The sequence below is a fragment of the Mytilus galloprovincialis genome, chromosome 7 (genome assembly GCF_965363235.1).
Source record: "Mytilus galloprovincialis chromosome 7, xbMytGall1.hap1.1, whole genome shotgun sequence".
Taxonomy (NCBI): domain Eukaryota; kingdom Metazoa; phylum Mollusca; class Bivalvia; order Mytilida; family Mytilidae; genus Mytilus; species Mytilus galloprovincialis.
Window position 1 is genome coordinate 60,655,808 of NC_134844.1, and position 27,915 is coordinate 60,683,722.

Consider the following 27,915-nt stretch of genomic DNA (forward strand, 5'->3'; position numbering starts at 1 on the left):
GAATGTGCTATCAAAAAGACTGACTACCTATAGTGGCAAATGAAACAAATATGGGTCACAATACAGCCTTCAACAAAAAGAACCTTCTCTTTAAAACTTACATGTTACCATGGAAAAGCTCAGCTGCTTCTTTTTTTAAAAGATAGGCTAATTTTGTGCCAAAAACATATTGTAGCATCTTTATTCTGTCTAATGGTTTATTGTGTCATAATTGAGCAGATCACAAAGTAATAAATAAAGGCAACAGTAGTATACTGCTGTTCAAAATTCATTAATCGATTGTGAAAAAAACCCAAATCCAGGTTACAAACTAAAACTGAGGGAAACACATCAAATATAAGAGGAGAACTACGACACAACAGAAACACAACATTAAAATGTAACACACACAGAAATGAGCACATGTAAATCATAATTGACTTGATTAAAAAATTTGTGATTCTTATTGCTGCTGTACATGGAGTCTCTCAATCGAAATTTTTGTTTTTACATTTAAAGCATTTGTATATTTTTTTCAAACAACTTAAAAAAGTTATCATTTTTATGATCATTATCCTTAAAAAGTCTCATACCTCAGGATACTGCTTGAGATATTCTTTGATAAATTCTTGAGAATCTTGATGCACATCTTCCCATACATTAATACCTAAAATACAAAAAAAATTCCATCTACAATTTATTTTATCTCAAAGTTTATTCTTTCTATTGTCCTTCATAAACACATTTAGTTACACATTCTTATAGGAAATTAATAATAGAAAAAGTTCCAATGTGCTCTGCGTTGCACTACTATAATATTTCCAAGGGCATAACTCTTTAAAATCAAAGAGCAGATTGCTCTGAGGGATACGATTGCCGTTGTTTCATTGACACATGTATACATTTAGCTGGATAATATTATTTTCAAAACTAATTCAACTGCACATGTAAAATAGTTACAAAATAGCCAACCCCAGATAAAAGTGTATGAACAATGTAATTAGGCCTATTGTGTTTTATTTTTGTACTATCAATTCAAGTTTACTTTCCACAGCAGTCACTGAGACTCAGAGTGAGAGAAAGTATTTCACAAGTTCCGTATCTTATCACCTATTTTCTACGTTAATTCTAACTCTTTAAATATTTAATTTCCTTTGGGTCAGTGATCATGACTCCTTTCCGTACACATTTATCGGTTTAAATTGCGATCGTTTTTAATATAATATGACGTTTATTGACAGTACGAGCTAATACTCGACGTTTTGTTTTGATTCAGAATTCACGGAAGGAACTTGACTTCCATTTTGTCATCAGTAACAACATATTAAAATAACACATGACTGTTTTTGAAAGTCAGTAGTTTATATCTACATAAATGAGTAAAACACCTTATTCCACAGAGTTTCACAAATATTTTCCATGATGGTTCTTGAAGAGAATGGTTCTCACTATTATTTCTATTGCATAATACCAAAATTGTGTCGGACCTTTGCAAAATTATTGTGGTCAAAACCTTCTGATTCCAACACTCAAAAATATTTTATATACATACTTTGATCAACAACTTTGTGAATTTCTTCTTTAGAAGAATATTGAGCATATCCATCATCGAAGAATATCAAGTATCTGAAAGAAAAAAAATAAACTGTTACAACATAAACCATAACTATAGATTTATTTATTTTGTGAATTTGAGAAAAATACATATTTTGATGAAATATATGATTTTGTGGATTGCCAAGTCTCCATACCAGCTTATAAACAATATGTACTTTAAAAATTTATACTGTTAAATCATTATCCTTATGTTTATTTGATCTTTAAAAATAAAAAAAAGAAGGGTTTTTAAATAAACATTTTTGAGACTGGTCTTCAAAAGATAATTTCAGATGTATCATATCCAAAGATTACACTGATATTATCTTGAGAGTAATAATGTATACTTCAGATATTTTAATTTTTAATAAATAATAAAATTTCTGACACAAGTAGAAAATCTATTTTCAAAGTGCCCGCCCCATGGGTGTCATGTGTAGTTCTTGTACTTAAATTGTCAGAGAAAAATTAATATCAAAATACATAACACATTTTTTGGTACATGCACTTGTAAAATAATATCTTCAATTGAAAACTTTTTCAGCAGAGATGTATAAATCAATGATATAAAATTTGTATAAATGCAAAGTTGGCTTTAGATGAATTTGGCTATTTATTTTAGGTATTTTTTACATATAGCTCTTCAATGATTTTCGGTACTTATCTATCTTGGGATTTGGCTTTGAGCGTTCCTGATGAAGGAAAATCCAGAAAAAGGCTTCGGACGCAAGAAATGATTAAACGTGTTGTTTTCAATTTTTTACATCCCTGGGTCGATACCTCTGCTGGTGGACTATCAGACCCCGAGCGTATCAGCAGCTCAGTAGTCAGTGATTCCGTACTGACATGTTTTAACAAACTTTACTAAAATTGTCCGTTAATAAATTTTTAACTTATTATGAAACTAAGCTTTCGACTACCTCAGACAAAGTTGGCTTAAGATGAATTTGGCTATTTATTCTAGGTATTTTTGACATATAGCTCTTCAACGATTTTCGGTACTTATCTATCTTGGGATTTCAAATGTTTGGCTTTGAACGTTCCTGATGAAGGTAAATCCAGAAAAGCACTTCGGACGCAAGAAACTATTAAACGTGCTGTTTTCAATTTTTTTAATGGATCTCAGAAAGAAAAAAAACTATTAAGTATTTAAAAGTGTCAAAACACAAATCTGTTTTATCAAGGAAAATCGTTCAATATAAACTAAATAGTAATCAAACACTTTATAGTGCTTTTTATTTCTTAATCACTGGCTTATATAAGGATTACTATAAAACAAAAGTATTAAATTACAAAATTAAAAAATGGAATGAACCTTTTTCTCTAGTAAGACATCCCTATTGGAAAATGGACTTGTTATTTTGGGATATACCAATTTAAGTAAGATGTCCCTAGATGTTTAAATAGACTGATCGATGCATGAATTATTTTGGGACATACCATTTCAAGTATAATGTTTCTAGATTTTTAAATGGACTGAATTATCTCAATTTTATTTATGAATTATTTGGAACATTCCATTTTAAGTAAGATGTCCCTGTTCAAAAATATTTATGGATTAACCCAATTTAATATGGACTTCCCCATTATATGAGAAACGAGAAGAAATAATAAAGTAAACAACTGTTGCCCAAAACAATATTTACCTAGAAAGTATTTTTTTACATATTCACCAGCAAAACATGATTTTTGGGTGGTGCATGTACTCTATGACGTAGCAAAATTATTCCTAAAATTTGCATATATTATATAAAACCCAAATTGTTTTAATGATAACATTTAGGTTTTGATAAGATATATGCAAATTTCAGGAATAATTTTTTATTCTCATTCAAAAATTTCTGAGGTCACAGTCAAAACATACACAAAATGGGATAGTTGATAGTATCATTATTTTTCAAATTCAATAATTAGACCAAATAAAGCAAAACAATGTACCTTTTTTCAAATTGCACTAATGCCATGTGTACTAAAATTGAGAAGCTTTAATATCTAAAACAAATCTGCACATTTGTTTTATTAATAAAATAATTTGTGCATTTTAAAACTGTTCAGCATAGATCATTGATATTAATTCACTTTAGATGTGATAGTTCAACAGATCTCAGGAAAAAATACACAATTTAAAAGTGAACACAAGTCTACAATTTAAAAAAAATCTGTAATATATAGGAACATTGTTCAATACAAACTAAATAGTGAACACACTCTTACTAACTTGTTTTTTGTTTACTAATCACTGGCTGATAGACTGATCAAAAGAAAAGTAATCACTTACAAAATGAAAATGGATTGAACTGTTTTTAAAGTAAGACATCCCTATTGTAAAATGGACTGGATTATTTTGGGACATACTATTTTAGGTAAAATGTCCCTAGATCTTTAAATGGACTGGTATATTTTGGAACATACCATTTTAAGTATAATATCCCTAGATCTTTAAATGGACTGGTATATTTTGGAACATACCATTTTAAGTATAATATCCCTAAATCTTTAAATGGACTGGTATATTTTGGAACATACCATTTTAAGTATAATATCCCTAAATATTTAAATGGACTGGATTATTTTGGAATGTACCATTTTAAGTAAAATGTCCCTAGATCTTTAAATGGACTGGTATATTTTGGAACATACCATTTAAAGTAAAATGTCCCTAGATCTTTAAATGGACTGGTATATTTTGGAAAATACCATTTTTTGGAAAATACCATTTAAGTAAAATGTCCCTAGATCTTTAAATGGACTGGTATATTTTGGAACATACCATTTTAAGTAAAATGTCCCTAGATCTTTAAATGGACTGGTATATTTTGGAACATACCATTTTAGGTATAATATCCCTAAATCTTTAAATGGACTGGTATATTTTGGAACATACCATTTTAAGTAAGATGTACCTATCTGTCTTTGTATGGGTATGTTGAAGATACCAATTCTGGCTTTTACTCAATGGGAGAGAGACACCTATTGGCAGTGTTGGAGAGCAGCCTTGAAGCTCTCAACTACATGTATATTTGTGCATACAATATTTTTTTATGGACTAGATTATTTGGGACATACCATTTTAAGTAAGATGTTCCAATTGAAAGTAAATCTGGATTCATCCAAATTTAAATGGACTTCCTCATTTTACATCATAAATGATCATTTGACATGCATAAAATTACATAAGAACAACCGTTGCCGAAAATAATTTTATACCCAGAGTTTTTTTTGTCCTTATTTATTTACAAGCAAAAACAAATTTTGAGTGATGCTTGTACTCAATATAGATTTTTCAAATAATTCCTGAAACTTGCATATTTTTTTATTGGATTACAGTGAAACCTGTCTAAACGGAATCCTGGATAAACCGAAAACATGTCTAAACCAAACATGTTCGTAAGCACCGTCATATCAAATTATGTGCGTTGTGAACCTGATAAAACCAGCCTCGGCCAAAACCGAACAAAATCATAAGTCCCGAAGAGGTTCGGTTTAGTCAGGTTTCACTGTACTGTTAAGTTTTTAAGCATGTTTGATTTTACTCTATCTTGTTTTCTTTGTAAATTTTGGGAAATATCTTTTTTTTCTTTTGGTCATGGTGATATCATCTCCCCAAATTTTTCTGATTACATGTTAGAAAGAAGTAAAGTAACAAAAATACCAAACTATGAGGAAAATTGAAAACAGAAAGTTTGTAATCAAATGGCAAAATCAAAAGCTCGAACACATTCAACAAATGGATATCAAGTGTCCTATTCCTGACTTGATACAGGAATTTTCTTATGTAGAAAATGGTGGATTAAACTATTTAAGGCTAGCTAAACCTCTCACTTGTATGAGACGACTTGACATAATAAAATACCTGAACTGGTTCCTGCCATTTGGTGTCTCAGCAATGATCCCTGCATAGAAGGATGCAGTTGACTCTTCGTCTCTATACAAAGCTGAAATTTTTTTAAAACTATCGATCATTTTGTTCTTCATGTAAATCAGTAAATTATAATAGTGCATTTCAAGGGAAAAAAATAGCTTTTTTTCTACAGAAAGTTTATACATAGTATCTAAATACAGTATTTAGGTTTAGTGAAAACAAATCTCATTAATGAAGAATCGAAGCTAGCTATTCATAACCTGTAAATACAGAACATTTGAAAATACCATTGAAAGTTAATTTCCTTATAAAAATCAGCGTTTGTGGAACTGAATTAATTTCTTTTGATTGATACCCCAGGGAAAGTTGTCAAATTAGTCTTCTTCAGACATGCATTTGTCTTATTGTAAGTAAACTAAGTTTAAGTGGTCACTAGAATTTTATTAGAGACATCATTTTGAATGCTAGTTTTGAAAACAGATATTAATTAATTTCCATAAAATAGAAAGCCTATATGTTACTACAGTCTCAAAGTAGTATAAGCTATAACAGACATCTTGAAACCAAAAATGTGTCCATAGTACATAGATGCCCCACAGGCACTATCATTTTCTATGTTCGGTTGACCATGAAATTGGGGTCAAATCTCTAACTGAGTATTAAAATTAGAAAGATCATATCATAGGGAACATGTGCATTAGGTTTCAAGTATACTGGACTTAAACTTGCATCAAAAACTGCCTTGACTAAAAACTTAAACTTGAAGTGGGACAGATGAACAAATGAATGAACAAACAGACACATACACCAAAATACATTCTGCCCACAAGTGGGGGAAACTTGACTCAACTTATCTTTTTGCTAAAGATTTTCAAAACTTCTCCCAATGAGATTACAAAGTGGCATGTACAATTTCGATGTATAATCAACAAATTAGAAGGTTTGAAAGCTCTAAGTTGAAAACTTGGAGAAGTTAGTTACTTCTCTTTACTGATACCCTGTCTTACCAACTATTCTGGTACCCACAGCTACAGTTATGTTAATATGATCTCTGAAAGCTATTTCCCTGGCAGACAGTGGCCTTCTTCCTTTCCCATCAAACTTGATCATATATTTTCTCTGAAAATAACAGAATAATAATTAAATTTGACTAAAACATCAATAAAAACATTAAATTTGACTAAAACATCAGTAAAAACATAAAAACAGTTAAACAACGTACTCCACATGTATAAAAGATCCATTATATTGTTTTCATCGACTGGCTTTAAACTTGAATAATGCATAAAGTATTACTAAAAAAAACTAGATATGTCAAAGCGACACAAATGGCCCCGTCCAAAAAAGTTGAAAAATCTGCAATTTCAATGTAAGCACATGTGGACACAAACATGATGGTAGTCTCACATATTAAAAATCAGCTCAAAATCTGGAGGTGTATAGAAAAAAAATCTGTATAACAGTGATTTTCAATAATTCATCAAAGTCCAAAGCCCGTTATTTCGGCAAAAATTAGTGAAGCGGAAACAATTTCTCAAAGTCCAAAGCCCGTAATTTTATGCAGAGGAACGACACTTAAACTTGATCTGTAACTCATCATGGTTAACTCACATACCAAAAATCAGCCCAATATCTGAAGGCGTTTCGAAAAAAAGTACGTATAATTGTGATTTTCAGCAATTTCTCAAAGTCCAAAGCCTGTAATTTCGGCAAAAATTAGTGAAGCAGTATGAAACTTGAACTTGATCTGTAACTCATCATGGTTAACTCACATACCAAAAATCTGCCCAATATCTGAAGGTGTTTACAAAAAAAACTCTGTATAATGGTTTGTTGCAGAATGACGGACAAGGGTAAAACTATATGGCACCGACAACTTCATTGCGGGGCCAAAATTTTTTTTCTAATTGAAACTTTTATTCAACATATAATAATTAAAATTGACAACAACACTTCAAAAGATCTGCAATTTTATTATCTATGTCTACATGTTTCGCCTGCAGGGCAGGCTTCATCAGGACAATTTTTATACAGAAATTGAGCCCCTGAAGTACTCAAAGTGGTGCATTGAATTTGACGTCGTCATGGTGAGAGAAACAATGAAAAGTGAAAGTAGCAATACAGAGTTATAAATAGATAAGATAAATATAGAAAATTAAAGTTTGTATACAATGTAACTTGAGTTCGTTTTACTATTATATGATACATGAAATTGTTCTAAAGGCTTGGCATCTAATAGGACGAACTTCCCATGGTTCCTACCACTTCGCAAGGCTTCTCTTCCAACCTGGCCATAGTTGGAGGTTACTGCTTCCCGGCGCGTCGGCAACAATAGGAAGATTATGATCGCCGCTGTGGATAATAAAATTGTCAAAACTGTTTTTGACAATTTTATTATCCACAGCGGCGATCATAATCTTCCTATTGTTGCCGACGCGCCGGGAAGCAGTAACCTCCAACTATGGCCAGGTTGGAAGAGAAGCCTTGCGAAGTGGTAGGAACCATGGGAAGTTCGTCCTATTAGATGCCAAGCCTTTAGAACAATTTCATGTATCATATAATAGTAAAACGAACTCAAGTTACATTGTATACAAACTTTAATTTTCTATATTTATCTTATCTATTTATAACTCTGTATTGCTACTTTCACTTTTCATTGTTTCTCTCACCATGACGACGTCAAATTCAATGCACCACTTTGAGTACTTCAGGGGCTCAATTTCTGTATAAAAATTGTCCTGATGAAGCCTGCCCTGCAGGCGAAACATGTAGACATAGATAATAAAATTGCAGATCTTTTGAAGTGTTGTTGTCAATTTTAATTATTATTTAAGGATTGCATTCATTTGCATGATTTGACAACCCGGCATACCAAGGTATCCACTTCAGGGACTCTACCAAAACGATTTCACAGGCGTTGGTTCACCTCGCGGAATTTTATTCAACATATATTATTTTAAAAGTCTTCAAATCGGTAATAGCTATACTGATATAATTTACTAAGCACTAAGTATTATTTAGAAGTGGAAGAAAAGTTCAAATATCATGTCAGTATGCAGTGCTGTCTTCCAAATTAAAAAATCTTGTAAGATACAAAACTCAATGAAATGAACCAGTATGTCAGCTGTTAATAAAACAGCATATCTGTATATACATGTCCCACTTACATGTAATTGTTAAAGTTTCCTAATAATGCCTGTATTTGTTAAAGTGTCCTAATAATGCCTGTAATTTGCCACAGGATGTTAAGAATATCTGTCAATTCATATTTTTGTTTACTGTAAATTCAGAAATTATTGTGTCCATTTATTATTGCGACTCATTTTAGACCTAAATACAATTTCGATTTTTGCAATATTGAGACAAATCCTGTTGAATTCATATAAAAAATTTCAAAATGCGAGGTTAAATTATTGCGATTATAGCCCTGGCGCAATTTTCGCATTAATTTCTGAATTTACAGTATATTTTACATGATCAGCAATTCTCATTAAAATCAGGGTAGATATCTGCATGTTTTCAAATATTGACTCAGTGGGGGATCCAAGGGGAGGGTTCTGAGGTTTTTTTTTTTGGATGTTCAATGCATTTGAACGGGGATATATAGTTGGAACCCCCCTTTTTAAAATGGCTGGATCTGCCATTGTGACTTACCTCATTGACAGGAAGCTGACTATTCTGAATATTTTCAATTGATCCACGATACCATACTTCATTTATTTTTTTACCATACACCTTTGAATCTCGTGCTAAAGCTCTGGAACAGAATTTTTTTTAATCATAGTTATATAGATTGAATCAAGTGTGTTACAATATTTACTTGAACGACAATTAAATTTAAAATTTTTTTTTTAAATAAAAATAGAAAGAGCTTACCATGAAAGAAAGTTGTTTTACAGGATGCGATGTTACTGTAAATTCAGAATTAATTGTGTGCAATTATTTTTTAAACACGATTGTCATTTTAGATTATGATTTTAATTTTTTACAATTTTGAGAAAAATCCTGTTTAATTCAAATAAATTATTTCAAAATGGGAGTTTAAATTATTGCGACTATAACTCTATATCGCATTTTTTTGCAATAATAAAATTTATTGCATGCATTTTTTTTTGCAATTTTGCTAATTTTCATTTTAGACTTAAATATGATTTTAATTTAATGATTTTGAGAAAATCCTGTCTAGTTCATATAAAATATTTCAAAACAAGAGTTTAAATTATTGCGATTATAACCCTGTCACATTTTTAGCAATAATAAACAAGAATGTGTCCTCAGTACACGAATGCCCCACTCGCACTATCATTTTCCATGTTCAGTGGACCGTGAAATTGGGGTAAAAACTCTAATTTGGCATTAAAATTAGAAAGATCATATCATAGGGAACATGTGTACTAAGTTTGAAGTCGATTGGACTTCAACTTCATCAAAAACTACCTTGACCAAAAACTTTAACCTGAAGCGGGACAGACGGACGAACGGACGAACGAACGGACGGACGAACGGACGCACAGACCAGAAAACATAATGCCCCTCTACTATCGTAGGTGGGGCATAAAAACATTGCAATAATTACTTAATTAACAGTATGATGATATACAAATTTAAACTTACTCTACTGCAGGAAAATAAGCTGATGCTGTCTGTGTTAGTGTAAGACTTCCGTAAATAACTTGTCTGCCATTGGCCATCTCAGGACCCTGTGAGGAAAACAAAATTAATCAAATAATGCTATACTGTGGATTCATTAATATTCATTGGATACCAATTTTCATGGATTTAGTGCCATAGTGGGTACAGGAGAACCAGGAATTCAAATATTCAAAGAAATACAAATTTTCTAAAGAAATGAGTGTAGACTTTGCCAAAACCACGAAATTAAATATCCATGAATATGTAAGTTTTCCTCAAACCAGGAAAATTGGTAACCACGAAAATTGATGAATTCACAGTATATACATGCAACTATATAGTGAAACCTGCCTCCAAAAGATTACTTTTGGACAGAAATATAGTTCAGATTAGACATGTGTAAATTTTCTACAGGCTTGAAAGCATGGCTTGGCCAAAATATCAAAAATCCATGAAAATACATTCATTCCTCAATTCAAGAAAATTGTTAACCACTAAAATAAATAAATCCACGGTACTGTTCTAGTTGTTTGTTGTTTTTGCTGGTTCATGTACATGTATTTCTTAGAAAGTTGTTACAGCCAATTTCATTGAGCGTGTAGCTAAAGATAAAATCTTTGGTTAGCTTGCTTGCTAGCGTGAAGTCATTATTAGGTAAGGTATACTACCCTCCTTTCAAAGAAGCCTAGTCCTACAGACAGATAGATTGGTTATCAGTTAGACTAGTCTATTATTGAAGGAGGGTAGTTTACCTAACCTAATAATGACTTCATGGTTTAGCTAGCAAGCAAGCTAACGAAAGATATTACCTTTAGCTACACACTCAATGAAATCGGCTGTAAGCAAAAAATGTACTCTGTAATACTGTCCAATTTTTTTTTTTTTTTATTTCTATTATCGTTTTCAAGTATTTTCTACTGAGTGACTGAATGCGTTATAGCAAAGTTACCTTAATTATTTGTACAGTGGCCCCTGGTGGTGCCATCTGCACTGGTTGTTGCGGTAAAGCCGTGCTTGTTATTGGAGTTAAAACTTGGTGTACTTGTTTGTTGATGGTAGCTGCTAAAGCTGCCCGTAGATTTTCTAGTTTAGATTTTCCTGCTTCGGGACTTGCATTTGCACTGAAAGCACTTGCTTGACTTGCTGGTACTTTGAGGATAATGGTTCTGTTATATAAAAAAAGTACATAGAAATAGAACTGTTACAGCACAAACCATTTAAGTGTGTTAACTCATCTTTGTTTTCTGTGTGTATGGTGAATTTGAAATACAGTACACTCCACCTTATTGGATATTGTCTAAACAAATTTATCGTCTATTGTAATATTATTTCAAAACACCAAACCCTCCCGTATATTAATAGTGTTCATTTTATCGTGTTATTGAATAGTTGATATAAGAATGTATCGGCAGATCAGATAAGAATATTCAGGTAATTTTGTTCAAAACCATGCAAAAAATGTAATAATTTATAAGAAATTACATATATTATTTAAAAGTTTGAGCCATTTTAAGGTAATAGCAGAAGATAATTCAACAAAAGTTGTGTTAAACAATTTTAAAAACTTGTTAATTCAGGTAAAAGAATTGTTGATCAGCTGCTACTTTATGGACACTCCTTAATTTAATTGACAGGATATTTCTTAAACTTATACCAAGTAAATCTTTTTCAGTTAAACTGCAACTCTATAACAGAATTCTTTAAGTATAAGCAATATAACAATATAAAAACAAGAATGTGTCCCCAGTACACGAATGCCCCACTCCCACTATCATTTTCTATGTTCAGTGGACCGTTAAATTGGGGAAAACCCTCTAATTTGGCATTAAAAAAGATCATATCATAGGGAACATGTGTACTAATTTTGAAGTCGATTGGACTTCAACTTCATCGAAAACTACCTTGACCAAAAACTTTAACCTGAAGCGGGACAGACGGACGAACGAACGAACGGACGCACAGACCAGAAAACATAATGCCCCTCTACTATCGTAGGTGGGGCATAATAAGAAGATATGGTATGATTGCAAATCAGACAACTCTCCTCAAGAAACCAAATGACACAGAAATTAATAAGGTCGTTTAACGATCATCAACAATAAGCAAAACCTTTACCACATATTCAGCGAATCTATTCAGATCAGCATACAATGTACATCCTGTTTTGGTCTTTTTCAATGGATATTTGTCTCATAATTGCCAATCATACATGTTATTTTAATTTTATACCATCATCACGCTATAAACTCATACCTAGGCCCTTTACTAGGTGATGTGTTATTCAGTGTCTGGATCAAGTTTGTACTTTGTTCTACGATTGTTTTATTCTTAGCTGCAACATCTGGATCAAAACTTTGTGATACAAACTGCACATCGTCGTCACTGTCAGTTTCCTCATTCTTGAGGTTGGCCTCAGCAGCATCTTTGGCAGCCAATTCTGCAGCAGCTTCTTTCTGTCTATAAAAAATAATATATATACAAAATTAGATTGATTAGATAAGTAACTTTGCTATTCAGCATGTATTCATAGCTTGTAATTTTATTCTCTAATTTAGGGAGACGGATTTATATAAGAGCACTGCTCTTGTTTTCTTATCCCAATTATTGAAAATTTTGTATATTTCATATTTATGTCTTTACCCTTATAGCTATATATATAATGATTTCTTTAATAAAATATGTTTTCATGACTAAAAACACAATTTTTTACCAAATACTATTTCATTATTTTTATTTTCATGGTATTGGATTGATTAATTGCTGCTGTTTAAGGTCACTTTGGACATTAATGGTTATAATGTAACCATGGTAACTGTCAGATTTTACTGGTTGAGGAAGCCTCAGTGCTGGAGAGGATTTTTAGAAATTCTAAAGAAATTAGACCATTACCATATTTTTTATCCAACCATATTGAAAATATGCATTTAAACATGTTTAACCCACTGCATTTTTGCGCCTGTCTGAATATCCTCTGGCCTTTGTAAGTCTTGTAGTATTTTTAATTTTAGTTTCTTGTGTACAATTTGGAGTTTAGTATGGCCTTCATTATCCCTGAACTAGTATATATATTTGTTTGGGGGCCAGCTGATAGACGCCTTCGGGTGTGGGAATTTCTCGCTGCATTGAAGACCTGTTGGTGACCTTCTGCTGTTGTTTGTTCTATGGTTCCCACATTCCCAATTTCCATTCAAAATTTTATTGTACTGAGTTCAATACATTTAATATTGTTTTTGTTTAGATTTTCAACAGTTTACTTTTCACTCTTTTAGAACTGACCCCTCCAGGGTCACCAAGCCTCCCCACGGTAAAAGGTTGGAGGCACATAGACTTACTCTTCTTCTTTATCAAGATCTTCCAATTCTTCTCTATATTGTTGAATCTTTTCATCACATTCATCTAAAATTTTGGTCACTTGCTTTTGTTTGGCTAAAATAAAAATAAAAATATGATAATTTTGTGTCTGTAGGTTTTGAATTTCGACTGCCATAAAGCTTAGAGAACTTAATAAAGAATAAAGTCATCTCTGACACCAAAATATTGAAAACTTTTCAAAAATGATGTTTTATAATAAAATTTCAAATGGCTAGTGTCAAAGCAGTAACTCCTGCAAGCTTATACCCTCAGTCACTAACAATCAACTAGAAGGACAATGATCAAATATGATGAATTAATGTGAATCATATAAATAAACTGATGACAGAGAGAGATGTAACAAAGAGAGAACATTTTAGATAGTAGAATAAATGCAAGTGTTGAAATTAAATAGCAATACTTTCTCATGTAATACAGCATATATGTAACCACTGTGGATTCATTATTATTTGTTGAATACCAATTTTAGTGGGTTTCGTGGGTACATGTGAACCAGGAATTTAAATGTTCAACCAATTACAAATTTATAATAGTTTTTGTTTTCAGAGGTTGGCAAACCACGAAATCAAGTTTCCACGAAAATGTAAGTTTTCCTCAATCCACGAAATTTGATACTCACGAAAAATAAATAAATCCACAGAATGTCTCACTTTTTGCTTATGTCACGGCCAGACAAAAAAAAAGAAATGGACATGATTGCCAATAATCATAAGACACCTCTCCACCAAGGACCACATTAAGATGAGACCAACTATAAAGATTACAACATAGCCTTCAACAAAGAGCAGAACATGCACCTCATAGAAAGCTATCAAAGGCCATAACATGACAAAATGTGAACAGATTTAAACCATAAAATCATTAAGGCCACATTTAAAAGAATGTCTGTTTCCCCTCCCCCGGGTCTACCCTTTGTAAACAGACCAGGAAGGCAGGTTCTTTTTTTTTTTTTTTTTTTAACTGGATGTGATTGTCATAGCATGGTCACATGAATGGTTTGACTTGTCCAGTCCAGGCCACTTATCAGTTATTTGTGCTCAATTTGAATGTATTTATTTAGATTATCAATCCTTCTGCTTTCAAGCACTTTCCAAAAATGGAAACAAATTATTTTCAGGAAAAAAATATTTTCGATTTTTTTGTGGAAAATAATTTTTTGACCCGGGGGCTTATTTTTGACCCGGGTGGGGGGGGGGGGGGGGAGGGGAAACACACATATTTTTAATTTTGGCCTAACTGATTATAATTTTACTGCATTTAAATTTATTTCTGTAACTTTGATATATAGCAATCAAAGTCAAAAGTATTTAAAGCTTAAGATAATAACATACATGAAAGGTAACTGTTAATTCAGAAATTACTGTGATGTTTTTAGTTATTTGAAAATGCAATAGTATCAGGTTCTCAATGATAAAAACTTCCATTAATAATTTCAGTTGTGATTTTTCTTCCCAAATTTTTGCATTTGTATTAGTTTAAACATATTTTATTTGCTGAATTAAAGCAAGATGGATTAAATACAAGTAAATCATACTAATGAAGTCTTCTCCATAATACAATATAAAATTACAATAATAGTATTTGTATTCGTATTAACATTAATAAGATCTAGCTTTTTTTACCAATAGTCACTAATTCAAATAATAAATGCATGCATAAAATTCTGAATTTACATTATATTAAGAGAGGGGTTACATAATTAGAAAGGTTAAACATAATAGTTCTTACACTGAAAAACAAAATACTTACATTCGACTGTTTTAAGCTGAGTTGAGAAGTTATTTAATGTCTGTTGATATTTTATATACTTACATTCGACTGTTTTAAGCTGAGTTGAGAAGTTATTTAACGTCTGTTGATATTTTATATACTTACATTCGACTGTTTTAAGCTGAGTTGAGAAGTTATTTAATGTCTGTTGATACTTTATATACTTACATTCGACTGTTTTAAGCTGAGTTGAGAAGTTATTTAATGTCTGTTGATATTTTATATACTTACATTCGACTGTTTTAAGCTGAGTTGAGATGTTATTTAATGTCTGTTGATATTTTATATACTTACATTCGACTGTTTTAAGCTGAGTTGAGAAGTCATTTAATGTCTGTTGATACTTTATATACTTACATTCGACTGTTTTAAGCTGAGTTGAGAAGTTATTTAATGTCTGTTGATACTTTATATACTTACATTCGACTGTTTTAAGCTGAGTTGAGAAGTTATTTAACGTCTGTTGATACTACTTACATTCGACTGTTTTAAGCTGAGTTGAGAAGTTATTTAATGTCTGTTGATACTTTATATACTTACATTCGACTGTTTTAAGCTGAGTTGAGAAGTTATTTAATGTCTGTTGATACTACTTACATTCGACTGTTTTAAGCTGAGTTGAGAAGTTATTTAACATCTGTTGATACTTTATATACTTACATTCGACTGTTTTAAGCTGAGTTGAGAAGTTATTTAATGTCTGTTGATACTTTATATACTTACATTCGACTGTTTTAAGCTGAGTTGAGAAGTTATCTAATGTCTGTTGATACTTTATATACTCACATTCGACTGTTTTAAGCTGAGTTGAGAAGTTATTTAACGTCTGTTGATACTTTATATACTTACATTCGACTGTTTTAAGCTGAGTTGAGAAGTTATTTAATGTCTGTTGATACTACTTACATTCGACTGTTTTAAGCTGAGTTGAGAAGTTATCTAATGTCTGTTGATACTTTATATACTTACATTCGACTGTTTTAAGCTGAGTTGAGAAGTTATTTAACGTCTGTTGATACTTTATATACTTACATTCGACTGTTTTAAGCTGAGTTGAGAAGTTATCTAATGTCTGTTGATACTTTATATACTTACATTCGACTGTTTTAAGCTGAGTAGAGAAGTTATTTAATGTCTGTTGATACTTTATATACTTACATTCGACTGTTTTAAGCTGAGTTGAGAAGTTATCTAATGTCTGTTGATACTTTATATACTTACATTCGACTGTTTTAAGCTGAGTTGAGAAGTTATCTAATGTCTGTTGATACTTTATATACTTACATTCGACTGTTTTAAGCTGAGTTGAGAAGTTATTTAATGTCTGTTGATACTTTATATACTTACATTCGACTGTTTTAAGCTGAGTTGAGAAGTTATTTAATGTCTGTTGATACTTTATATACTTACATTCGACTGTTTTAAGCTGAGTTGAGAAGTTATTTAATGTCTGTTGATACTTTATATACTTACATTCGACTGTTTTAAGCTGAGTTGAGAAGTTATTTAATGTCTGTTGATACTTTATATACTTACATTCGACTGTTTTAAGCTGAGTTGGGATGTTATTTAATGTCTGTTGATACTTTATATACTTACATTCGACGGTTTTAAGCTGAGTTGAGAAGTTATTTAATGTCTGTTGATACTTTATATACTTACATTCGACTGTTTTAAGCTGAGTTGAGAAGTTATTCAATGTCTGTTGATACTTCTTACATTCGACTGTTTTAAGCTGAGTTGAGAAGTTATTTAATGTCTGTTGATACTACTTACATTCGACTGTTTTAAGCTGAGTTGAGAAGTTATTTAATGTCTGTTGATACTACTTACATTCGACTGTTTTAAGCTGAGTTGAGAAGTTATTTAATGTCTGTTGATACTACTTACATTCGACTGTTTTAAGCTGAGTTGAGAAGTTATTTAATGTCTGTTGATACTTTATATACTTACATTCGACTGTTTTAAGCTGAGTTGAGAAGTCATTTAATGTCTGTCGATACTTTATATACTTACATTTGACTGTTTTAAGCTGAGTTGAGAAGTTATTTAATGTCTGTTGATACTTTATATACTTACATTCGACTGTTTTAAGCTGAGTTGAGAAGTTATTTAATGTCTGTCTATATTTGATTGTGTCTTCATCTGTATCTAGGTCTGTTAGGTCTGTTATAGTTGATCCAATCAGATCATCCAAATCAAAGTCAAATTTATATACAGTATCATCAGAGACATCTGCCAAAAAAGAAACATATTCTATTGATATTTTATAGTGTGTTTTAAACTATCTATGTTGAGATGTTACACTATTGTTTCAGATAAGGGTGAAGCTTGGTACCTATTAGAATATTTCATCTGCCAAAAAAAACACCATACTCTATTGATATTTTAAAGTGTGTTTTAAACTATCTATGTTGAGATGTTACATTATTGTTTCAGATAAGCCATCATAAGGGTGAAGCTTGGTACCTATTAGAATATTTAAACTCTATGCATTTGTTTGCACCTGTCTTAAGTCAGGGATTTGATGTTCAATAGATGTTGTTTGTTGATGTGGTTCATAAGAGTTTCTCGTTTTTTATATAGATAAGATTGTTGGTTTTCCCGTTTGAATGGTTTTACACTAGTTATTTTTGGGGCCTTCATAGCTTGCTTTTTCGGTGTGAGCAAGGATCTGTGGTGGAGACCGCACTTTGATCTATAATGGTTTACTTTAACAAATTGTGACTTGGATGGAGATTTGTCTCATTGGCACTCATACCATATCTTATATCTATAACATGTATAACTTAAAATTTTTTTTCTGCATATATTTGTTGGGGTGTAAATGAAGGCATTGAAGGAAGATCATTTTGCACTTCCTACTCAATTCATATAAAACAATTATTTGATAAACATGACTTATACTGATTACCATGATTGTCTTTTGTTACAGTAATTGTTTTCTCCCTTCTCACATTTAAATTTCAGACAAAAAAACACTTTTTGTAACTGTTAGACATGTTAGAAAATGTTGAATAAAACTCCTGTAGTTTCAAAGTGTGTGTGGTTGTTTGTTGTATTTTCAGAAAAAAACCCTGTTTTCCATCATTATAAAATAGAAGTTAAATATGATTGCAAATAGTTCTAGAATACTTCACCATAGTTAAAATAAGTCAAAATCACAAAAAAAAAAAAACAATTGAGAATTTTGTGAATGTTTAAACCGGAAATTTGAATAGCACAACTAAAAGAATATAAATATGGTGAGAGTGTCGTTATTTGCATATATTTCTATGATCTGACAATAATCTTGACACAAAAAATTTAAATCAAACTTTTTTAATAAAGACTTGACGTATGGTAATTACACTATAAGGGAACTTATTCGTTATTGAAATTCATGGTTTTTAAATCACTTATTGATGTTATTAAAATTCGTTTTTTTTTTAAATCACTTATTCATGTTATTGAAATTCGTGGTTTTTAAATCACTTATTCATGTTATTGAAATTCGTTTTTTTTTTAAATCACTTATTCATGTTATTGAAATTCGTGGTTTTTAAATCACTTATTCATGTTATTCAAATTCATGGTTTTCAAATCACTTATTCATGTTATTCAAATTCTTGGTTTTTAAATCACTTATTCATGTTATTGAAATTCGTGGTTTTTAAATCACTTATTCATGTTATTGAAATTCGTTTTTTTTTTAAATCACTTATTCATGTTATTGAAATTCGTGGTTTTTAAATCACTTATTCATGTTATTCAAATTCATGGTTTTCAAAGCACTTATTCATGTTATTCAAATTCTTGGTTTTTAAATCACTTATTCATGTTATTGAAATTCGTGGTTTTTTAAATCACTTATTCGTGTTATTCAAATTCATGGTTTTCAAATCACTTATTCATGTTATTCAAATTCTTGGTTTTTAAATCACTTATTCATGTTATTGAAATTCGTGGTTTTCAAATCACTTATTCATGTTATTGAAATTCATGGTTTTCAAATCACTTAATCATGTTATTGAAATTCGTGGTTTTTAAATCACTTATTCATGTTATTTAAGAAGCAAATTCAAAGTTTGGTCACAAATTCTGATTGTTTAGTTTTACCAAAATTTCAGGTTTATATAATATCTTTTCATTAGTAAAATTGAAAAAATGAACTTTTTGCTTCTTTTAAGTAGCAAGGTCTATGCTGTTGATATTATCATTTAGCTGCAAATTCTATTTTAGTTGAAAAAATGCTATAATAATGGCTTTACATAATGAACTAATACTTTCTTAACAGATTTTTCCCAGCAGAGGGAGTATTTTCCTATAAATTTCAAATTTCAACTTACAGTTTATGAAATAAAACTCCACTGTTCAGGATCAAAATTTTACTGTTCGGGGTTATGAAATAAGTGGGGGTCATTAAAATAAGGATACTTAAAGAAGTGATTTTTTGGAAGGAAATTGAGGTATTTTTATAATCATAATATGTAAACAAGTGATTTTTATGTCATTATCCTAGATGAATCCATGACAAATCGCCCCACACCTAATCATCCCACTTTTTCACAAACTCACCCCACTTTCTAAAAAAATTGTTCCACTCTTTTTTACCAACTCATCCCACTTTCTAAAAAACTGCCCCACTCTTATTTACTTATGAAAAAGGGTAAATTTCCCCTAAAATAAAGTCTGCCAACTTGCCCCTTGTAAATAGGTTGGATAAACATGCCCCATTTATTAAAAGGGTTTAAATCCTGCTGAAGTTCAAATAAGGACTGCCAACTCGCCCCACTCATCCTAGTAACTAATAGGTGAACAGCTATGAATTAATTAGTACTAACAGTTAACTTGCCCCAGTCCACTTATGAAAAGAGATGCAATCTTGTTGTATATTTATTTCCCTGTCCCACTTTAATACCTATGAAAACCTTAGTGAAGTCCTTTAAATCAAATTGCTGTTTAAGTGTTAAGGATGTACTTATGTGAGGTTTTGGAATTTGTGTCAAATGTTCGGCCTCCTTGGTGTTTTTCCATAAAATACAATGTAAAATATTTTGCCCCATAACACCCATTTATTTTTTCATATAAGACTTAATCATTTGTTAATACATGTAGCTCGATCTCATGAAAGGTCATTTACCAAAATTTTGGAAGATTCTTGATTTTCTTTCTTTTGTTTTGATACCCAAATAATACCAATGCAAATATAAGGTAAAAGTCTGAGTAAGCCTTTTCCGGCCAAATTTTAAATCTCAAATATCTCAATAAGGAGGTCCATGACCTATCAATATTTTTAGCTTATCTTTATCCTTAGTTGATGCTCTTCTTCCGGCTTATAGTATCAATTTTAATTTATTAATTTATTAATTTTTACCTAACCTCACCTAAGTACAGGTATTTGCAATTATATTTTAAAAACGTTAACATGGTTAATCATCATTTAATTTCAAAAATATTGATTTAATCATTTTTAATTTTTTTTTCGGTATTCTGTGTAGATTAGTTTTTATTTAAGTGGGGATAGTTGGTACCCCTGAAATTATATATTGAAGTAGATTTTACCTTTTTTCAATAAGTGGGGCGAGTTAACAGGGAAAAAATTAACCGGATTTAACCCTTTTCACAAGTGAGGCGACTTTTTAAAAAGTAGGGTCAGTTGGTAAACCAGTTTGGGCCGATTTTTTAAAAAGTGGGGTGAGTTTGAAAAAAAGTGGGGCAATTAGGTGTGGGGCATTTTGCCAGTGGGGCGATTTGTCCTGCCGACATCCTAGATTCAAACATAATCAGCCCCTGGATCATTAGTCTTCTATATTTAAAGCTACAATCGTCACAATAAAATTAAATCACTTAGTCTTGAGATTTATTTATACTACTTTTATAGGTAATTATTACAGAAAGACAACTCTTACTTCCAACCTTTATGGTATTATAATTATATATATATATAATTATGTTACTTGAATCAGTGATTAAGAAAATCACTCATTTAACTAAGTCCCCTGGCTGTTATATATTTTAGTCAATAAAATACAAAAATTCTAAATCAGAAAATTTAAACAGACTATCAAGTACAAAAAGTTGCAGAATAAAGCTGTATACCACTTTCTTCATCTAAATCAGTCTTCAACTTCTTTGCTGAATCTTCAGTTTCAGTGTCTTCTTCTTCTTTCTTGACATCATGAACACCAGGTAGATGTCCCTTCTTAAACCATCCTTTTTTTCTTCCCATTTTGCCTCTCGATTTTCCCATACCATGGAGAAATTATGGATTAGGGGAATTCATAGTCCTACAAATACAAAAGTATAAACTTAAACTGAATACCAGTCTAAACATGCTAAAAGAGATGTTTTCAATAATAAAACAACTCCATAGATAGGTGAAAATTACTTGCCGAACTAGACATGCAGTTTTTGTACACTGGTCACAGTTTTAATTAATAGAAAATAGCAGTCTCATCGAGATTTGTTTTGGACTATGGGTTAGTAAATTTGATGATAAATTGTGAGTTGTCTCCCCTCTATTGTAATTTCAGTCTTCACAATAAACTTTTGAATCCACAAGCCCAAAACTCAATTTAAAATTTTTTTTAGTTGGATTCTGTTGGCCTATAGTTGTTAATGTCTGCATTATTTTGGTCTTTTGTGGATAGTTGTCTCATTGGCAATCATACAACATCTTCTTTGTTATATTGTAGAGAAGACTTTTACAAGCTCCAAAGCCATGAAAGCAATTCTACAAGCCATGGCTGTAGGACTTGTGGTTAAGGTTCAGCATATTCATTGATATTCAGTATGGGGCTGCCCTTACATATTTTTTTTTAATTTATAAACATTTATTGCATCTTAAACCTTCTGATAAAACAAAAATGTTAATTTGAATGTGCATTAGTTACATGTACTTATAATAAAGTCAAGATAGTTATGATAGTTACAAGTTATCAAAACTCTTCTCTTTTTTTTACAATATATATATCAGTCAGGGATATAACTCTATAGGGTTGTTACAGGAAAATAACATACATTTGTTATTGTAGACTAAAAAATCAAAGAACTGTGATAACATACGTATGTTACATGTTTCAAAGGGACAATATACATCATTCATTTTCATTAGTTTCGTTAAAATTTGTAAAAGTTCTATTGTCATTACTTTTGTCTATATGTATACTTAACTATTGAAAGATATAACAGTTCATACAATGTAGTTTGCCATTTTGCATAATACACCTATATGTTATCACAGAAAAAATATGCCTGTAATAACTAAAGGGTGTTATCACAGCTTCTCTATATCACTTCAAAGGATTTGCTCAGACATAGATCATGCTTAATTACAATGTATTTTAATTTATTGTAAGAAATAATGACCAGAGCATGTAATGAGGTTCTGCGCAAGTTTCTCAGTAATTCCCAAGTGTCTTATATAATAAGTTACATTCCTTTAATAACTAAGCCTTGTTATTACAGCTAAGTTTATCCCTTAAAAGCCTTGTCTCATTGATTTACCATGGTTAATCAAAAATGTATTAATTTAATTAAGAAATTAGTTATCAAGGCTATGCATTTAGTTTCTGCGCAAAGTCCCAAGAGTTCCCAAGAGCCCACTATAAATGAACTAATTTTACAAATAACAAACATATGTTATTACAGGTTTAGAATATTTAAGGAAGAAAATCTGTAATAACACACACAAGTTATTTTCTGTAATAACTCTATAGAGTTATATCTCTGACTGTATATTGGAAATGTATCTTTTAATCAACCATTGCAATTGTACGTTGCCGATAAAATGACATAATTTAATATAAAAAAAAAATAATCTCCTCATGCATGTCCTAGTAATGCTAGTCACACCTTTAAATAAACAAGAGGCTCTCAAGAGCCTGAATCGCTCACCTGGTAAACAATGCCTTCGGCCATGTTTTTTGAAGAAATAGAAAATAAAACACAAACTTTATTTTATACACCCTACTGATCATTCAAATGATTTTTGAAAGTTTGGTTGAATTCGGTTGAGTAGTTTTAGAGGAGAAGATTTTTTAAAGTTAGCACATATGATGAACAAATTGTGAAAAATTGTCATTAAAGGACAATAACCCCTTAAGGGGTCAATTGACAATTTTGGTCATATTAACTTATTTGTAGATCTTACTTTGCTGATCATTTTTGCTGTTTACAGTTTATCTTTATCTATAATAATATTCAAGATAATGACCAAAAACTGCAAAATTTCCTTAAAATTACAAATTAAGTGGCAGCAACCCAACAATGGTTTGTTTGATTCGTCTGAAAATTTCAGGGCTGATAGATCTTGACCTAATGAACATTTTTACCCCATGTCCGATTTGCTCTAAATGCTTTTGTTTTTGAGATATAAGCCAAAAACTGCATTTGACCCCTATGTTCTATTTAAAGTAAGGGCGGCCATGTTTTTTGACGGATCAAAAATCAAAGCACACACTTTGTGCAGGATAATCTAAGGAACTATCATGCTAAGTTTCATCCAAATCCATTCATTAGTTTCAGAGGAGAAGATTTTTTAAAGTTAGCAAATATGATGAACAAATTGTGAAAAATTGTCATTAAGAACATTTACGCATATGCCGCGATGACAACGGATTTTTCATAAGGACTCTTAAACCATTCGGTTCTATTTTAAGTAACGGCGGCCATGTTTTTTGACGGATCAAAAATCAAGGCACACACTTTGTGCAGGATAATCTAAGGAACAATCATGCTAAGTTTCATTCAAATCCATTCAGTAGTTTCAGAGGAGAAGATGTTTGAAAAATTGTTAACGACGACAGACGACGACGACGACGACGACGACGGACGCCAAGTGATGAGAAAAGCTCACATGGCCTTTTAGGCCAGGTGAGCTAAAAAAGGAAGAAAAAAGGTAAAACAAACATGACAAATATTTGTAAACTGGACCTGTGTTGTGTCCACTTCTTGCTACACTAACAACAGGTACGGTCAGCTTCCTGTCTATGTGTTTAATAATTAAGACAAGACTTGTGCATCATGTCATTTAATTATTACGTCAAATCTTCACAAATAGTCATTTTACACATGAAAAATGTTTAAATGAGTGTTTTTCAGTTTGAATTCATGCACAATTACTACTGAGACTGAACTGTTTGGGAAAAAAGTTGTCTTTTTGGGAATAATATTAAGCCATTTTTTTTTTCAAATTGGGATTCTTCTCCAGCAAGTCTTTATTGCTAATATTCCACTAATTCAAGGCAAACAATATCACTGAGTCATGTTCCTGTTAATATAATTGGTCAATTTTGTAGCGAATGGTAGAACTTGTAAGACTTGTCTAATTAAAGACCATGAGACAATTCAGAATTGCTCCAACCTGTTCTTTCAGCGTGGAGATTAAGATGGAAGGGCCAGCCAGTTTAAAATATTCTGTGCCAAATTGACTTACTCATGTTACTCAGTAACCAAATTGGGAAATGTCGAAATGACTTCAATAGGTACCGATTTGAGAGGGTGGTAATGTCCTTTACCGTCAGGCGTCAAACAGTAATTTTCGGCTACTGTTAGCATGGTTAGCATCAAATTGGTTAACATTTTACAGTGATTCATCAAAATATCCTCAAAGTGATTTGTCAGATGTCTAAAATAATTACTGTAACCGTTATTTTGGAGAAAAAATAGCGTGATGTGTAAATTCAGCTGATTTTTCTGTCCTCTAAACAATGCTAAAAGAAAGTGTTCATTTTATCGCCATGCACTAAAAATTACTGTTAACGTCATTTGGCAAGAATTTTTACCGTTATATGTCATGAAGGTACCCCCATTACTACCCTCATTTGGCCAGATGCTTAGTTGATTTTTTTCTATAGGTGCTGATTTAGCTGTGAAATCGGGTATCAGGTCTGTTTGCGCCAAATATAGTTTCACAACCCAGTCTGTACGCACCCTAGACGTTAGCTCCCAATTGTTTTAGAATTTCTGTTGAATTAATAGATATTTTTTTATATGTATTATGATTTAATGTATATACCAAATAATTTTATTTTCTTGATTGAAATTTGAGGAATTATCATATAATTTTTTTTTATTAATTTGATAATGAATTATCAAATGTTAATTATGTATGATTACTGCTAATTGGTATTTATACACAGCCTAATTTAGTGTTATTTTTTAGTGTTTAAAAATCATGATCTTTTAACTTGCTTAGATGTAAATAACCATGATAACTGCATATATTTAGCTTGGTATGACATGTATGACTAAAACTTTGACGATTTTAAATAAAAAAACATGAAATATAATTGTTTTAACAGCTTGTATCCTTCTATCTCCTGTTAGTTTGGAAAAGAATGACAATATGATGGCTAAATATTTATAGCAATACACTTTCCAAAACTTGTTTACAAATTCTTAAACACAAAACCTATAAAATTGAAATCAATACCAACATGACCAATTTCAATGATTTAAAATAATTGTTTGATATGAAAAACATGTTACCTGATGACAGTGTTTCTTTGTTTACATTGAATATGATGTCATAACTTAAATAACGTCACAACTAAAATCCATAACAACAGAACCAAAATTGGAAATGTTACAGTATTTCCGTTTCTTCTTTAACATGTTTGAAAATTTAAAAAAAAAAAAATTCAGACAGACTTATTCCCCTTTCACAGGTAATTATAAACAAGAGTGCACACGCTGAAATGTCTCGCCTTCTATACTAATCATTGATATTATGTTGATAGTCCTAAGTATAAAGCTAAGCTTTAATACAACTGTCACATAAACTTAACATTAACCAAGATAACTAAACAAAGACCAAGGAACCTTGAAAATGAGGTCAAGGTCAGATGAACCATGCCAGGCAGACATGTACAGCTAACAATGCTTCTATACAACATATATAGTTGACTTATTACTTATAGTTTAAGAAAAATAGACCAAAACACAAAAACTTAACACTGTGCAATGAACCGTGAAAATGAGGTCACGGTCAAATAAAACTTGCGCGACTGACATAAAGATCATAAAATATTTCCATACACCAAATATAGATGACCTATGACATATAGTATTAGATAAAAAGACCAAAACTCAAAAACTTAACTTTGACCACTGAACCATGAAAATGAGGTCAAGGTCACATGACATCTGCCCGCTAGATAGGTACACCTTACAATCATTCCATACAACAAATATAGTAGACCTATTGCATATAGTATGAGAAAAACATACCAAAACACAAAAATTTAACTATAACCACTGAACCATAAAAATGAGGTCAAGGTCAGATGACACCTACCAGTTGGACATGTACACCTTACAGTCCTTCCATACACCGAATATACTAGCCCTATTGCTTGTAGTATCTGAGATATGGACTTGACCACCAAAACTTAACCTTGTTCATTGATCCATGAAATGAGGTCGAGGTCAAGTGAAAACTGTCTGACAGACATGAGGACCTTTCAAGGTACGCACATATCAAATATAGTTATCCTATTACTTATAATAAGAGAGAATTCAACATTACAAAAAATCTGAACTTTTTTTTCAAGTGGTCACTGAACCATGAAAATGAGGTCAAGGACATTGGACATGTGACTGACGGAAACTTCGTAACATGAGGCATCTATATACAAAGTATGAAGCATCCAGGTCTTCCACCTTCTAAAATATAAAGCTTTTAAGAAGTTAGCTAACACCGCCGCCGTAGCCGCCGCCGCCGCCGGATCACTATCCCTATGTCGAGCTTTCTGCAACAAAAGTTGCAGGCTCGACAAAAAGAAGATGTGGTATGATAGCCAATGAGACAACTATCCATAAGAGACCAAAATGACACAGACATTAACAACTATAGATCACCGTGCGGCCTTCAACAATGAGCAAAGCCCATACCGCATAGTCAGCTATAAAAGGCCCCCATAAGACAATGTAAAACAATTCAAACGAGAAAACTAAACGCCTTATTTGTCTAAAAAAATTAACAAAAAAACAAATATGTAACACATAAACAAATGACAACCACTGAATAACAGGCTCCTGACTTGGGACAGGCACATATATAAATAATGTGGCGGGGTTAAACAGTCAGGGGACTTACTGAAATAAGTGATTTTTAAATCACTTATTTGAGTAGCAAATTTGAAGTTTTGTCACAAATTGTGATTTTGTAGTTTTACCAAAATTTTAAACATAGGTTTAAAAAATATCTTTTCATTAGTAAAATTGAAAAAAATGAATTTTTTGCTTCTTTTAAGTAACAAGGTTTATGCCTTTGATGCTATCATTTAGCTGCAAATTCTATTTTAGTTGAAAAAAATGCTATAATAATGGCTTTACATAATGAACTGATACTTTCTTAATAGATTTTTCCCAGCAGTGGGAGTATTGTCCTGTAAAGTTCAAGGTTTCATCTTTCAGATTATGTAATAAAATTCTACTGTTTGTGATAAAAATTTGACTGTTCCGGGGTGTTGAAAATAGTGGGGGTTATTAAAATAATGATACTTAAAGAATTGATTTTTGGGAAGGAAATTGAGGTCTGATACTTAAACAAGTGATATTTATGTCATTATCCTAGATTCAGTACAAGGTCATCCCAGACAACACAGATGTTGGTTCTGATAAGTTTAGAAACATAATTAGTCCCTGGATCATTAGTATTCTATATTTAAAGCTACAGTAAAATTAAATCACTTCTTCTAGTGATTATTTGTACTACT

General features: G+C 31.3%; 1 protein-coding gene across 2 annotated transcripts in view; it reads right to left on the reverse strand.

Annotated features, from left to right (window-relative positions):
• The window catches only part of LOC143083408 (histone-lysine N-methyltransferase SETDB1-like), a 62,725-nt gene that overhangs the window by 30,716 nt on the left and 4,094 nt on the right, over positions 1-27,915 (reverse strand). For both annotated transcript variants that reach the window (XM_076259661.1, XM_076259660.1), the window contains exons 2-12: positions 21,293-21,480; positions 17,291-17,446; positions 13,402-13,495; positions 12,323-12,526; positions 11,019-11,235; positions 10,052-10,137; positions 9,092-9,194; positions 6,445-6,556; positions 5,429-5,510; positions 1,532-1,605; positions 573-646 (exon numbers count right to left, since the gene is read on the reverse strand). In XM_076259661.1, coding sequence (XP_076115776.1) covers positions 573-646; positions 1,532-1,605; positions 5,429-5,510; positions 6,445-6,556; positions 9,092-9,194; positions 10,052-10,137; positions 11,019-11,235; positions 12,323-12,526; positions 13,402-13,495; positions 17,291-17,446; positions 21,293-21,443 — 1,353 coding nt within the window. In that variant the 5' untranslated portion in view covers positions 21,444-21,480. The remainder of the gene's footprint in view (positions 1-572; positions 647-1,531; positions 1,606-5,428; positions 5,511-6,444; positions 6,557-9,091; positions 9,195-10,051; positions 10,138-11,018; positions 11,236-12,322; positions 12,527-13,401; positions 13,496-17,290; positions 17,447-21,292; positions 21,481-27,915) is intronic.